Source organism: Phyllostomus discolor, chromosome X, assembly GCF_004126475.2.
Source record: "Phyllostomus discolor isolate MPI-MPIP mPhyDis1 chromosome X, mPhyDis1.pri.v3, whole genome shotgun sequence".
In the NCBI taxonomy this organism is placed as follows: domain Eukaryota; kingdom Metazoa; phylum Chordata; class Mammalia; order Chiroptera; family Phyllostomidae; genus Phyllostomus; species Phyllostomus discolor.
The window spans coordinates 60,925,920-60,942,964 of NC_050198.1; the positions used below are offsets into that span (position 1 = coordinate 60,925,920).

The following is a 17,045-nucleotide window of genomic DNA, read 5'->3' on the forward strand; positions in this document are numbered from 1 at the left end:
CTAAAACTAGAAATAAGAATGTAAGGAACCGCTTCTCATGGTGTGGAATTGTAGCTCAGCCTCCACGTGGAAAATCAGTGGGGAGTGAGTGGCATGCAGGACCATGCCCACAGAGAGGTTTTCCCGTGGGGGATCAGGCCTGCATTGTGCCTAGACTGCTATGAGTCTTGCTCTTGCTAAAACTCCCTCACCCTGAATTGAGGCAGGAAGGGCTTACTGCAACTTCTAAAATCTGAGCTAAACATCCCAAGTATGGAGTGTGACTAGTTCAACCACTTTTCCCTGATCTGCAACACTCTTCTCTTTGAAGTAATTAGCAGCATTCTTTCCTTTGTTATCTGTAAAAGGCAGTCCCCTGAAGTGAACCTGTGCATAGTAAATGAGGACCACCCTCCATGTAATGTACCCAGAGAAGCAATAAAAGTCTTGCCAGGCAGGGACTGGGCTCTCTGGCCCTCTCACCCGCTCTCTCTCAGATAGTGGCCATGCCATCCCTTTTTCTCCACAGGACTTCTGTTGTCTGTGTGTATTTGTTCATGAGCAGCCACAACATAAACGGATCCTGCCAGCCAGGACCCACCACATAAGAAAATATATGAAATAAAATATGTCACTAGTAAAGGCAAACATGTAGTAAAGATAGTAGACTAACCACTTATAAATCTAGCATGAAAACAAAGTGTCAAAAAGTAAATATCAATCAATAATTACTTTAAATGTAAACTGACTAAGTGCTCCATTGAAAAAACATAGGGTGACTGAATGGATAAAAGAAAAAAAAGGGCCCTTACATATGCAGCCTACCTGAGACTCCATATTGGAAGATATACACATACTGAAAGTAAAAGGATGGAAAAGATATTTCATGAGAATGGGCACAAAAAAAAAAGCTCAGCTAGCAGTACTTTCAGACAAATTATAGCAGTACTTTATCAGACAAAATAGAGTTTAAAACAAAGGCTATAAGAAGAGACAAAGAAGGATCCACCAATTCTACTTCTGGACACTTAGCTGAAGAAAACAAAATGCTAAATTAAAAAGATTATGCTAAGTGAAATAATCCAGGCAGTGAAAGACAAATACCATATGATCTCACCTTTAACTGGAACCTAATCAAGAAAACGAACAAGCAAGCAAAATATAACCAAAGATATTGAAATTGGGAACAAGCTGACAGTAACCAGAAGGGAGAAGGGAGGGGAGAATGGGGGAAAAGGGTGTAGGGTTTACAGGAACAACTAACTGTAAAGGACACATGGACAATTACAAGGGGGGTATAAATGGGAGGGAGATAAGGAAGGCAGAAAGCTGTACTTGAACAATAAAAATAAAAAGTATTCAAATAAAATTAAAAATTGATCTAAAAAAAGATATATGCATCCCTATGCTCACAGCATCATTATTTACAATGGCCAAGATATGGAATCAATGTAAATGATCATCAATAGGTGAATCAATAAAGAAGAAATGGATACACAGAAATACACATGCTGGAATATTACTCTGTCATTAAAAAAGAGTGAAATCTTGCCATGTGCAACAACATGGCTAGATCTACAGGTTATTATGCTAAGTGAAATAAATCAGAGAAAGAGAATTACTGTATTATTTCACTTACATGGAAATTACCAAATTGGGAGATCTAGTAGTAAAAGTTTTATGGAATCTAAAAAAAAACTAAAACAATATGAATAATAAAAAAAACTAAACAAATGAAAAAATAAAACAAACAAACTCATGGATACAGAAAACCTGATAGCTTCCTGAAGTTTGTGTGGTAGGGGTATGGTCAAAAAGGTGAAAGGGATTAAGAGGTACAAATTTACAATAAATAAGAGGATGTAAAGTACAGCATGGGGCATATAGTCAATAATATCCCAATAACTTTGTACGATGAAAGATGGATAGTGGACTTTCTGTGGTGATTACTTTATAAAATGTATAAAAGTGAACTCTATGATATACACCTGAAAATAATATAATATTGTATGTCAACTATACTTTAATTAAAAAGAGTGTTACATTCCAGAATGGAAGTTAAACATGAGGCCAATGTTTTGTTTACTCTCTTTAAAAATTGTTGTAAGATACCCAAGATTGTTTATATCTAACTTAAGACACAAGTACCCCATGCCATAAAAATTTAAAATCTGTATTTGGAACAAAGTAACTGGGAACTTGGACTGGTACATTACCCAGGTCTTGTTCATAAGCTTGTTCATTTCCTTGTACAAAAAGAAGAGAAGATCCACTCTAGAATGGCTCTATGCATTTTGGACAGGAAGGAATTGCTGTGGACTGACTATGCCACAAAAAATAAAGCCTCTCACTGTTCATTCCAAGTGGTACTTCAAGAAACACTTTATACATGTTGCAACACAAAGAACCTCAAACTTATTGTTCCAAGGTACTAATTTAAATGTTTATGTATATCTGATAAGCCCCAAATATAGAAAGGAGCCACAAAGAATAATGGCTTATAAAATAGCTGGACAATATTATTAAGTGCTGACTAATGTCAAACAAAACAAAACAAAGCACAGCCAGTTAGTGAATGAATTTAGGATTTACTTATCTGGAAGACTCTGAAGGGCTCGGAGAGGCCCAGGATAGGAAAGAAAGACCTTCTACCCCAACCCACTGCCCGGGGCCTCTCCTCAGTCCTTACCTAGCTTCTTATGGTCCTCCAGTGCTATCTAAAGCAAAGGCTTACTTATAGAAACTATTACAGAGCCCTAAAAAGGTGCTTAGAAATGTTCCAGGATTGGTGACCTCGCCCACCTCAGAGTCCTGTCCCAAGAATTGTGGGAAACCATTTCCTTCTTTTATCAGGCCCCAGTTTCACCCAACTAGGGGAGCTTTTCACTTAATGTTAACCATGCCCTGACTCAAGTTCACTCGCACATGTCCCTTTGTTGCCAGCGCTGAGTCAGCTCCTGATTGCTCAGTAGGTAGTCATCAATGAATGTGAAGATTTCCTCTGGGGTGACAGGTTCCATGTAGCGTTCCCGGTCAATCCCTTGCTTGTCAATCAACACCATGTTGAAGTAGGAGTGAGTAAGGTGCTGGAAGTGCCTAGAGAGAGGAGCCCAGGGAGGTATGAGATTTTTGTCCTAACTTCATCCCACCAGGCTCTACTACCCTCTGACTTTTCACATCTCCATTGATGGACTAACTACTTCCTCAACTGATCCTTTGTCCCCATCCCCTTCACTACCTATCTCAAGCCCCATTGTTTTTCTCTGCTCAGACTCAAGACTTTCGGCCCTTAAATGTCTATCTCTGCTAAGCTGTTACCTCCTCACTCCAGATGAAGCAGCTACATTATTATCAGGCTGTGTTTCCCTCATAGACCCTCTTGATTAGGGCTACCATATATAGCAATGCAGACTTCATGGAATAACTCCAGGGAGCACCATTTGCATGCACTATGATGTGACTAGTGTTTTCTAGAGTTGAACTGAGCATACTTGCACAAACATACATGGAAGCTCTGATGTCAATTAATATCACCTAGTCAATTCTTCTACCTGTAGCTGCAAGTCTTCAGTCTTCTTCCTCTGAGTGTTTTTTAGTCTTTACCCTATATGGGGCTTGAATCTTTTTGTCCCTACTGAGAATAAGACCTAAGCAGGTAGTATATCTAGAACAGAGAACAGTGATGGCTTTATTAGCTCTGAGTATAGGTAGAGGCATTGGAAGGGTGATAATGGATCAATAATGAGAAAAGTCAATTTCCACCATCTGTCATGTATAGTCTGTTCTTCACCCAGGAGCAGATAGGTATGATTCAGATTCTACTGCCTGTTTGAGAAGGCAGTAAATCTGAAGGCAAATAGGCAAGGCCATGAGGTGACAGGATGAGAGGCCTATCTGACTCATGTTTGGGTCTGTATATCAGTCCTGGCTGTGTTTCAGAATCACATGAGGTTCCTTATTTACATATGTAAAAAAAAGTAGTCCTGGGTGGTTTAGGATGAGGCCTGGTCATTTGTATTTTAAGGCCCCTCCCCATTTGATTCTTATGTTCTACCACTCTGTGGTTTAAAATTTTTAAAAAATTTATTGACTTGTGAGAGAGAGGGGCAGAGAGAAAAACATTGACTTGTTCCACTTACTTATGCATTCATTACTTGGTTCTTTTTAAAATTTAATTTAATTTTAAGATTTTATTCATTTATTTTTAGAGAGAGGGGAGGGAAGGGAGAAAGAGAGGGACAGAAACATCAATGTGAAAGAGAAAAATCAATTAGCTGCCTCTTGCTTGCACCCCGACTGGACTGGAGACCAAACCTGCAACCCAGGCATGTGCCCTGACCAGGAATCCAACCAGTGACCTTTTGCTTTATGAGAGGATACCCAACCAACTAAACCACACCAGTTAGAGTCATTGGTTGATTCTTATATGTGCCCTGACCAGGAATTGAACCCACAACCTTGGCATATTGAGACAATGCTCTAACCAACCGAATTATCCAGTCAGGGCTAATTTGGTCTTAACTAATACACCCAAAGAGTTCAAACACAAGTGATGCCTCAAGAGAGTAGTGTAGATGATTTTCCCATAATCCTCCTGTTGCCAATGTTTCACCTAGGGTTTCTTCCCACCCTTTCCCTGTGGCCCTCCAGCCTAGACCTGAGCTCCTCGATGATACTGGCTGATAGCTGTTGTTCCTTGATGCGCCCCACTTCCTGAGGTGGCTGCCCCACCAGCTCAATGATGGTCACATGCCGCAGGTCCAGTCCACAGGTAGATTGCTGGGAGGGGAGAAAAAGTTTTATGGAATAGTTTCTCAGATTCAAACCTAAGACTGCTTAGCTGATTCTTCCTGGCACTACCTTGAGTTAATGTGTGGGAAAAGAAGGGCTTGTCTCCAAACCATCACATGATGAGGTCTATAACTACTTCCCTCTGTCATTCCTGAAGTACTCGCCCTAACAGTATTTCCTTTATTTAAAGAAAGTATATGAAACTGGTTACAATGTGTGGGGTACAAAAGACAAATGTAATTTATGAATTGCAGGAACATAACCTCTTCTTGCTTAGGTTTGTATAGGCTTTAAAATATGTAGGTTCTTTTTTTAATAGAGATACTCATTGATGTATATAGCATCAATTTCAGGTATATAACATAATCACCTAATACTTTATATATTAAAAAATGATCACCACAATAAGTCTAGTTAACATCTATCACTATACATTGTTATAAATTTTTTCTTGTAATGAGAACTGTTAAGAACTATTTTCTTAGCAATTTTCAAATACACAATACAGTATTATTAACTATAGTCACCATGCTGTACTATATATATATATATATATATATAGGATTTATTTATATTATAATTGGGAGCTATATAGGTTCTTTTTTATTTTTATATATTTTTTTCTATTTTTGAGAGAGAAACATCAATTTGTTGTTCCACTTATTTAGGCATTCATTGGTTGATTCTTGTATGTGCCCTGACTGGGAATTAAATCCCACAACCTTGCCCTGGCTAGTGAGGCTCAGTGGACTGAGCACTGGCCTGTGAACCAAAGGGTTGCTGTTTTGATTCAGTCAGGGTACATGCTTGGGTTGAGGGTGAGGTCCCCAGTAGTGGGTGCATGAGAAGCAACCACACATTAATGTTTAAAAAAAAAAACAACCCACAACCTTGGTGTATCATGATGATGCTCTAACCAACTAACCTACCTGGCCAACACTGTTTTACAGGTTCTCTATTGTGATATAATAATGGCTATTATTTACTTAACACATATAGCTAATGCTTTGCAGACATAATTAAATACTCATGATACTCCTAGCAAGGCAAGTGATATTCTTATTCTGTAGAGGAAATAGTAACTTGTCCAAATTTGCATTACAATAAAATGTTGAGCCAAGATTTAAATTTGGGGCTGTTACTGCCTACCCAAGTGTGTGCTCCTTACCACTAGGCTACAATCTCTGTCTCCAGGATTTATGCAAAAGACTGCTAGTGCTTTTTCATTACCCTTTGTTGCATTCTTCACACTAGATAGGACACCATGTAATCCTACCCTGGCTATTTGTGCTGTGTCGTCCTATAGTGTTATCTCTGAGCCAGTTATCTGGAACGAAGTTTAAAGGCTTAGTGAACACTCCCTGGCTGCCCATCCCTTGTCTAGTCTTTGGGCTACTCCTCTAGTCTTGAGCTTCAGAGTCACCATCCTCATTGGCTTGTTCCAGTCCTTGTTCTTTTTTCTGTTCATTGCATTTGTTTGCCTTTTTTTTCTTTTTCTTTTGGCAGGGGGGGGGGTCCTAGAAGAATTAGGTCCTGTTTGGTCTAGATATTTAGGGTCATGCTTTTGATAAAGCTGTTTCTATCATGGGCCTCTAAATATTGACAACTTATAAGATTCAACCTTTAGAAAACCCCTAAATAGCTTCTTTTTTTTACCTGGGTATCCAGCCCCTTTGCATCTCTTCAGAGCTGGTTCTCTCTGTCTTGTCATCATACCCTGAGTTATCTTCAAGAATCTAGTCTATTTTTTTTTTCGTAAGTCCTAGTGGCCATATCTATTCTGTCCTATCCACATTTCCTTTCCTGCAAGTGGCTTTGGCTAGGTATCTCATAGTGCACTGGTGGTAAACACAAGGCCCACAAGCCAAATCCAGCCCTCCACCTTATTTTATCTGGCCTAGTACCTTGTTTCTACCCAGCAGCAGCACTGAGCTCTCACTTAACTGTTAAGGAGTAGTTCCAGTTTTACAGTCCTAAAATTATGTTTGGCCTTTCAAAGACAATTGCGAGGCTGATGTGGTCCTTGGTGAAAATGAGTCTGACACCCCTATGTAGTGTGTTAAAAATCATTGTGCATCTGCCCTATAAGAATAGAATCCTGGAGCACTCAGCTTGCAGCTGGTTGCCAGCCCCGTGTCCTTCTAGTGGCCACAGCCACCCAACAGCATGCCCCAGTAAGTGCCAGCCTTACGTCATCTGTGCCAACTTTCCTGAGGGGTGCTGCAGCTGGCATGGTGACTTTTTGGGCTCTGAATGGTTCACATGCTGCCCACACTGCCCACCCCTGATGCCACAAACCACAGCTATGCAGACCCAGCATGGCGCTGAGGATCATCCAGCTGGGTTCTTTCCTGTGCGCAGGGACAAGGAAGACAGCTGAGGTCAGTGTGACTTCCATTCACTAATGGAAGTCACACTGACCTCCTTCCAGGCCAAACTAGAATTACAACTCAGTTGTGGAGAAACCACCTGGAACAAACAACAGAGCAATAGCCAGAGAGAAGCATCCAATTTTGGACATACAGAACCAGCTTTGGCACAACTGGTCTGGTAAGGACTGCACTGGAGATTTGAGAGGGCTTACTGGGTGCCCACAGGCAGCAGTGCCAGTGGGATAATTAAGTGGCTGATTGGATCCTCCTAAGAAGAGTGGGGTCTAAACCCTAAGCTAGGATTCTCAGCCTAGAACACCAGAGCCCAAAAAGTACACAGATAACAACCAGTGGAAAAAGCAGCAGGGTTCCTTTCTGCCAGAGACAGATGGTTGGAGATGCAAGGCCTGTTTAAAGGGCCAACACACAAGTTTTTATTTGCAGCCACTTACCCGGGACTCAGGCAAAGGCAGGGGCAACATGGAGTAGAGATGCTTGAGGAGATATTGGGGACAGAAGCTCTGGGGACAGAACTAAGAGATTAGCCACTGGGATTCCTGTGCTGAGTCATCTCCCAGATGGCAGCAGCCTTTGTGCTCAGGCAGACCATTCCTCTCTGAGCAGCAGTAGTCTGAGGGGGAAACAATAGCCCTGACCCCAGGAGGGTCTCTACCCTGGCCCTTTGGTGCTTAAGCCTGACTACTGAATCCTACTGACCAGATAAATAACTGAAGGAGACAGCCAGAGACAGTAGATCACTGGCAAAGGAAGGGCAGAGTGGACTAGAGAGAATTGAAGAGTGACTGGGGATGGAGGCTTTGAGGAGAGAACTGAGAAAGTAGCCACCTGCATCTGGTGCTGAGTCAACCCCCATGCACAGTAATCATCCTGCTCAGGCAGACCACTCCCCTCTGAGCAGTAGCTACCTGAGGGGAAACAATAGCCCCCCACCACAGGAGAGATTTGGCCTTGCCCTACAGTGCTTAAACCTGACTGCTGAGTGCAGAGAGACCATATTAACAATTGAAAGAAACAGCCAGTGACAGCAGATCACTGGAAGTATGGAACAGGCTGCCTAAGGTCAGACAGGGTCAACATCTGACATCACCAGAGGCTGATCCATGTAGGAGACCATTCTGCATGGCGTGGGCCCAGCTCCCACTGGGAGATGCACAGGACCCACACCCATGGAGAGGTTCTCCCATGGGGAATCAGGCCTGCAATGTGCCTACGCCACTATCAGTCTTGCTTTTTGCTAAAACCCCCCTCACCCTGTACTGAGGACATTTACTGCAAAGTAACTTCCTAAAATCCATGCTAAACCTTCCAAGGATGAGTGTAACTGGTTTAACCACTTTTGCCTTTCCATTTGCAAATATCCCTCTTCTGTGATGCAATTAGTAGCATTGGCTCCTTTATTTTCTGTAAAAGGTAACCATCTAAAGCGAACCTGTGCATAGTAAATGAGGACCATCATGTAATGGGCAGAGGAACCCAATAAAGGCCTGTCATGGCAGAGGCCATGGCTTTTGCTCCCCTTGAGAGAAAAGCCATGCTGTCCCTTTTCCTCCACCAGACTCGGTAGTCCCTGTGAATGTCTCATTTCATCCATAATGACACGGACACTGCAGGCCGGTGTCTGCATCAGATCCAGGAAGAAGAAAAAAAAAACACAAAAAAACAGGGGTAAATACAAAAGAAAACTGATATGGAAGCCATTGTGGTCTTCATGATTTGCAGTGTTTTCTTTCCTACATAGCTTTATAACATTCATTTCTTGTCCAGCGAATTTGTATATAAAAAGTCACTAGATTTTATACTATAGTGTATTTCAATTCACATATTTAACCCCTCTCTTCTCTTAACTGATCTTACCTTTTCCTTTCCTGGCAATATTCTCATTTCAAATTTGGTTTTCTCTCTATTTACAGCTGGTTTCCATTCTACACTCTTACTATGCCTTGCCTGTCCAGACACTCAAAATGAATTCTCTTGTCAAGGGTCATTTCACATTCTTTTGCCCAGCTATTAAAATACCTATGTTCTCTCTACACCTGTAACAAACTTTGCTAGTTGGTTGTGGGTAGGGTAGTTGTTGCATTGTTTTTTCAGGGTTATGTCTAGAGCTTCACTAATGCCGTATTTCAAATAACAAATTTTACTGGACCCCTCTCCTACTCTTTCTTTTTTTTTTTTGACTCAACTTTTTATTCTGCTGTCTTAGCCTGTTTCTTTTCCTTTTTTGTCTTCCTTCTATTTCTCTTTCATTCTGACCTTTTATTTTTCTTTATTCTCCTTTTTTATTTTCTTTTACATCCCAAATTTTAATTTTTCCCTCACTTTGCCTAGTTTTTGTTCCTCACTCTTAGCATTCCCTCCCCTTCTATCATTACAAAATCACTACCCAAGCTCATCTAAACATCTCTTAGACTTTTCTTTGTTTCTCCCCCCTCCTTATTCCCATACCACCTGTATCAATTTTAGCTCATTTGTTGTCAATAGTACTCCAGTGGACCTTTCTCTTCAATTTGGCTCCTATATTTGTATTAATTATTTAATAATATCTTCTTTTTTCTTTCTCTAACTTTATTTTATTTTATACTATTATAATTTCTGTTTAAACCTAATATTATACACTTCTCATACTCCAATCCACACTCTTCATTCCCTTTCTTTATTCATGAGGTAAATTTTATGTCCACTCCTCCCATTGGTCCACCTCCCAATTATTATCAGTCCTCCTCCCTCTACCCTCTCAAAATCATTTCTCTTTCCGTAGGTCATCTCATATCCACATTCTTTTCTTATACTAGTCTAAATCTTGTTACACACGTATTAATACTACTTCATTAGCTATTGATAGTGGCATTGTGGTGGGGGGAGTTATATTTTTGGTGTGGATTTGTTTCTTGGGCTCTGTAGTTTTGTTCAGGCAGTGCCTGCACAATAGCACACAAGATGAGTTAGGCGAAGTGACCGTTAGTCAACCAGTAGCAAGGAAGGACCCACAAAAGAACAACCCAACAACAATCACAACCCAATTACATCCAGAAAACCAGTATAAAAGGAATAAAGCACATCCCAAGAACATGAACTTGAGGTGATCAAGGAGATTGAACCACTGTATCTCACAGGTCTCCCACCTTAAAAGTTCACACTACAAAGTCAGAAAGTCAAAATAGATCAACTTAAGGAACAGAAGCAAACAAGAAGAGTCCCACAAACAATGGGAAGACAAGGAAGCAACCCTCAATCTAAAGGAAAGGAGGAATCCTCAGAAAGATGTTAAATGAAATAGAGGCAAGTCAACTATCAGATATTGAGTTCAAAACAATGGTTATAAGGAAGCTCAATGAACTCAGTGCAGACTACCAAAAATGACAGGGAAATTACAAGGAAATTACTGAAAACTATATCAGTATAAAAAAAGGACACAGAAACAATCAACAAGGGCCAAGAAGAAATGAAGAATACAATTTCTGAATTAAAGAACACAGTAGAAGGAATCAAAAGCAGGCTCAATAAAGCAGAGGAACAAATCAGTGAGCTGGAGGACAAAGTAGAAAAAAAAACCCAAAAAGAACAACAAAAAGAAAAAAGAGTGAAAAAGAATGAAGAGGGGTTAAGGGAAATTCAGGATAACATGAAATGAAACAATATCCATAAATAGGGATACCAGAAGGAGAAGAGGAGCAAGGAATAGAAAACCTGTCTGAAAAGGTAATGATGGAAAACTTCCCTAATTTGATGAGAGAAGAAGCCACACAAGTCCAGGAAGCAGAGAGGGTACCAATCAAGAGGAACCTAAAGAGGCCCACTGCAAGACACATCATAATTAAAATGGCAAAATTTAAAGGAAAAGAGAGAATCTTAAAGGCAGCAAGGGAGAACCAGTGAGTAACATATAAGGGAGCCCCCATAAGGTGAGCAATTTTTCAACAGAAACATTATAAGCCAGAAGGGAATGGCAAGAAATATTTCCAGGAAAAACAAAGGCCTGCAACCAAGACTACTCTATCCAGCAAGGTGCTCAATTTAAAATGGAAGGCCAAATAAGGAGTTTCCAAGACAAAAGATGGCTAGAAGAATACACCTCCACTAAACTAGCACTGCAAGATATGCTAAAGTGATTGCCTTAAGAAAAGGAAGAAAAACAGTGAGAGAGAAAGGAACAAAGATACAAAGGGAGGAAAATGGCAATGAATGAGTACCTATCAATAATAACCTTAAATGTACATGGATTAAATGCTCCAATCAAAAGACATAAGGTAGCTGAATGGATAAGAAAACATGACACACATGCTGCCTACAAGAGACCCACCTCAGAACAAAAGACCTACACAGACTGATACTGAAGGGTTGGGAAAAAAATATTCCATGCAAACAGACAGGAAAAAAAAGTGGATGTAGCAATTCTTATATCTGACAAAACAGACTTCAAAACAAAGACTATAAAAAGAGACCCCAAAGGACACTTAATAAAACTCAAGGGAAGAATCCATCAAGAAGACATAAACATGTAGAAGGGCTATTAATAGTTATTTGTGAAGTGGAAAAAAAAAGAAGACATAAACATTATAAACATAAATGTACCCAACATAGGAGCACCCAAATACATAAAGAAAATGTTAGAGAACTTCAAGAAAGATACAGAAAACATGCACTTATACTAGGTGATTTTAACACTCCACTATCAAAAAAGGATAGATCTTGCAAGCAAAATATCAGACAATATATTGCAGCATTGAACAATATCCTAGATCCAATGGACTTAACTGATACATACAAAAACTTTCATCCCAAAGAAGCAAAATACACATTCTTTTCAAATGCATATGGATCATTTTCAAAGATAGAACATATGATAGGATACAAAACAAGCCTTCACAAATTCAAGAAAATTAAAATCATACAAAGCATCTTCTCAGACCATGAGGGCCTGAAACTAGAAACCAACCCCCAAGGAAAAAAACACAAAACACTCAACCTCATGGAGATTGAATAGCATGCTATTAAACAATGAGTGGATTAAGAATGATATCAAGGAAAAAATTAAAAAGTTTCTGGAAACAAATGAAAATTAACTCACAACAACCCAAAACTTATGGGACACAGTGAAGGCAGTCCTGAGAGGGAAGTTCATAGTGATACAGGCATACCTAAAAAAAGGTAAAAACATTTTAAATAAACAACCTAACCCTACATCTACAAGAACTGGAGGAACAACAACATAGAGAGCCCAGAGCAAGTAGAAAGCAGGAAATAACCAAAATCAGAGCAGAATTTAACAGCATAGAGACTAAAGAAACAATTGTAAGGATCAATAAATCCAGGATCTGTTTTTTTTTAAAGATAAAAAAAAATTGACAAGCCTTTAAGCAGGCTCATCAAGAAGAAAAGAGAGAGGACCCAAATAAACACAACCAGAAATGAAAGAGGAGAAATTACAACTGACACCATAGAAATACAAAAGATTGTAAGAAATTATTACAAAGAACTATATGCCAAGAAATTTGAAAACCTAGGTGAAATGCACAGATTTATAGAAAAATATAATCTTCAAAACCTGAATGAAGAAGAGGCAGAAAGCCTGAACATACCAATAACAGCAGATGAAATCGAAGCAGTAACCAAAAAACTCCTGCGACACAAAAGGTCTGGACTGGATGGTGTCATAGGAGAATTTTTCAAAGGAGTTAAGGAAGAGCTAAGCCCTATCCTTCAAAGTCTATTCCTAAAATTCCAAGAAGACGAAAGTATCCCAAACTCTTTTTCATGAAGCCAGCATCATCCTAATCCCAAAACCAGAGAAAGACATAACAAAAAAAGAAAATTTCAGGTCAATATTGGTGATGAGCATAGACGCTAAAATCCTCAACAAAATATTGGCAAACCACATCTAGAAATACATTAAAAAGATCATACACCATGATCAAGTGGGATTCATCCCAGGGATGCAAGGATGGTACAATAGTAGCAAATCAATAAATGTAATATATCACATAAACAAAAGGAAAGACAAAAATCACATGATCATATCAATAGATGTGGAAAAAGCTTTCGATAAGGTACAGCACCCATTTATGATAAAAACACTTAGCAAAGTGGGAATAGAGTGAACATTCCTCAACATAATAAAGGCCATATATGAGAGGCCTACAAACAACATCATGCTCAATGGGCAAAAACTAAAATCTTTCCCACTAAGATCAGGAACAAGGATGTCTACTCTCACCACTTCTATTCAGCATTGTATTAGAAGTCCTAGCCACAGTGATCAGACAAGAAGAAGAAATAAAAGGCAACCAAGTTAGAAAGGAGGAAGTAAAACTGTCATTGTTTCCAGATGACATGATAGTGTACATACAAAATCCTACAGACTCTATTAAAAAGCTACTCAGTCTAATAAGCGAATTTGGCAAAACAGGGGGATACAAATTCAATATTCAGAAATAGAAGGCATTTATGTGCACCAACAATGAAACATCAGAAACAGAAATCAGGGTAAGAATCTCATTTGCCAAAGCAACAAGATAAATAAAATGCCTTGGAATAAACCTAACCAAGGAGGTAAAAGATCTATACTCAGAAAACCACATAACACTGAAGAAAGAAATCAAGGAAGACACAAATAAATGGAAGCATGTCCCATAGTCATGGATTGGAAGAATTAACATTATCAAAATGTCTATACTATCTAAAGCAATTTATACATTCAATGCAATCCCTATTAAATTACCAATGACATATTTCAGATATAGAACAAAGACTTCAAAAATTTATGTGGAATGATAAATGACCCTGAACAGCTGTAGCAATTTTTAGAAAGAAGAACAAAGTTAGTGGGATTACCATACCTGACACCAAAATATATTACAAGGCCATGGTAATCAAAACAGTGTGGTACTGCCATAAATACAGATGCATAGACCAATGGAACAGAATAGAGAGCCCAGAAATAAACCCACGTCTCTATGGTCAGTTAATATTTGACAAAGGGGGAAGAATGATAAAATGGTCTAAAAATAGCTCATTCAACAAATGGTGTTGGAAGAGCTGGACAGATGCATGCAAAAAAAATGAAGTTCGATCACCAACTTAAACCATACACAAAAATAAACTCAAGATGGATAAAAGACTTAATATAAGTCATGACACCATAAAAGTCCTAGAGGAAAACATCAGCAGGAAAATCGCAGATATTCCACACAGCAACGTCTTCACTGATATGTCCCCTAGAGCAAGGGACATAAAAGAAAAAAATAAACAAATGGGACCTCATCAAAATAAAAAGCTTCTTCATGGCTAAAGAAAACATCATTAAAATGAAAAGAGAACCAACTGTATGGGAAAAAATATTAGCCAATGATAACTTGGACAAATGTTTGATCTCCAAAATATATAAAGAACTCACATGACTCCACTCCAGGAAGACTAAATAAATAAATAAATAAATAATAAAAAATTGAGCAAAATACTTGAACAGGCACTTCTCCAAGGAGGACATACAGAGGGCCCAGACACATATTAAAAGATGCTCAGCATCACTAGCTATCAGAGAGATGCAAATTAAAACCACAATGAGATACCATTTCACACTGGTCAGAATGGCTATCATAAACAAATCAACAAACAATAAGTGCTGGTAGGGTTGTGGAGAAAAAAGAACCCTAGTACACTGTTGGTGGGAAAGCAAACTGGTGCAGCCTCTGGGGAAAACATGGAATTTCCTCAAGAAACTAAAAGCGGAATTCCCTTTTGACCTAGCAATTCTGCTGCTGGATTTATACCCTAAGAATCCTGAAACACTAGTTCAAAAGAACCTGTGCACCCCAATGTTCTTAGCAGCACAATTTACAATAGCCAAGTGCTGGAAACTATCTAGGTGCCCATCAGTAAATGAGTGGACCAGGAAACTATGGTACATTTACACAATGGAAATCTACACAGCAGAGAGAAAGAAGGAGCTTCTACTCTTCACAACAACATAGATGGAACTGGAAAGTATTATGCTAAGTGAACTAAGCCATGTGGTGAAAGACAAATACCATATGATCTCACCTCTAAGTGGAACATAATTAACAACAAAAAAAAAACTGGCAAGCAAAATATAGCCAGAGACATTGAAATAGACAACAAACTGACAGTAACCAGAGGGGATATGAGAGGGAAATAATGTGGGAAAGAAGGGAAAGGGATGTAAATTAACATGAATGAGGGACCCATGTATGGAGACAAGGGAAGAGTGGGATTGAGGGGGGGAGGTGGGCATGGGTAGAGCAGGGGAAATAGTGGTGGGAAAATGGAGACAACTGTATTCGAATGTCAATTAAAAAACATTTAAAAAAAACTTTCAACCAAATTCAGAGGCACAGAGAACAGTTAGTAGTTGCCACAAACAGGGAAAGCAGGGTGAGTGAGATGGATCAAGGTAGTGAAAAGGTACAAATTTCTAGTTATAAAATAAGTCATGGAATGGAACATACAGTATGGCGACTATAGCTAACACTACTGTATTGCGCATTTACAAGTAGTAAGAGGGTAGATCTTAAAAGTTCTCATCATAAGAAAAAGTATGGTTATGAATGTTAACTAGATTTATTGTGGTATTTATTTCACAATGTATACAAATATTGACTTATGTTGTACATCTGACAAGAATATAATGTTATATGTCAATTATATCTCAATAAAAAAAGATTGTCAACAAAAAAGTGAAATGTAAAAAAAAAAACAAAACTAGAATCCCTCCTGCCCCTGAGGTCAATCTGTGTTTGGAGTTCGCCTACTCCCATGTTCTGTGGAGTGTACTGTCACTTAATAAATCTGCTCTCTTTTCCTGCTATAAAAAATCATTGTACAACTCCCTAATTTTATTTTGAAATATCACTATACTTTTTCTTCTTTTCTGCTATGTGTGGTGGCTAAGAGTACAGATCCTGAAGTCAGACTCTCTGGGTTCAGTTCTGGATTAGCCACTTACAAGCTAGTGATTTGGGTGAATCTTTAACCTCTGTATGCCTCAGTTTCCTTACCTTTAAAATGGGGATAGTAATAGTATCTACCTGTTAAGTGTTGTTTTGAGAATTAAATGAATATGTGTAAAGTACATCCTTATATACTTGGTATCTATATGGTACTCACCTAAGTATTTGTTAATGTCATTATTCCTTGAAAACATAAACATAATTTAATGCCAATATTTACATTTGATCATACCTGGTTTATAAGTCTCTCTACAGTGTTCTGCCACATCCCTTTCTACTCTTCACCAAGCACCCTTCAAGTCACACCCACAATTCCAGTGTCCTCACTGTCTTTTTCGTGAAAACATAGCAATTTTTAAAAAGTACTAAATTTGTGTAGAGTTAAACTGATCAAATGTTGTCCACAAGGAGTTTGAGGAAGTAGGGTTTGTGCTGCAGAAAGAGCGACTATTTGATTTGGAAGAGATAAGGAAATAATGGGGTGAGGTTAGGGAGTATATAAAGCAGTCAAGAACTAATTAGTGGAGTGGGTCTCACCTGCAGCATAGAGATCTGCATTTTGTAATATCGATTGGAGGGATCAGGAGCTGAAATGATGAGGAGGCGTTGTTTCTCATAGAACTGATCGAGAAGACCTGCAGCCGAGTTGACATTGACATTAATCTTCATAGCTAGGGCAGAAGCAGATTGCCATTTAGATTATGGACTCCTCCTTCACCCCAGCATGGGTAAAAACATCTTGAGGAATTCCAATCTTTCAGGTTAACCCTTTTTGGTTGTTTCTCCCTTTCCTTGAGAAAAATCCTGAAAAAATACTTAGAGATTTAAAACCCTTTGTCTTGGAGTAGGCGTATTCTGAAGGAGAACACTGGCCTGTAAAATAAACTCATCTAAAACACCTCCCCATTCCCACATC

The 17,045-nt window shown here is 38.9% G+C and overlaps 1 protein-coding gene across 1 annotated transcript in view; it reads right to left on the bottom strand.

Annotated features, from left to right (window-relative positions):
- Positions 1–2,053: 2,053 nt before the first annotated feature.
- The window catches only part of SRPX2 (sushi repeat containing protein X-linked 2), a 40,198-nt gene continuing 25,206 nt past the window's right edge, over positions 2,054–17,045 (bottom strand). The window contains exons 9-11 of the mRNA XM_028523056.2: positions 16,667–16,800; positions 4,637–4,758; positions 2,054–3,075 (exon numbers count right to left, since the gene is read on the bottom strand). Of these exons, the coding sequence (XP_028378857.1) occupies positions 2,895–3,075; positions 4,637–4,758; positions 16,667–16,800 (437 nt within the window). The 3' untranslated portion in view covers positions 2,054–2,894. The remainder of the gene's footprint in view (positions 3,076–4,636; positions 4,759–16,666; positions 16,801–17,045) is intronic.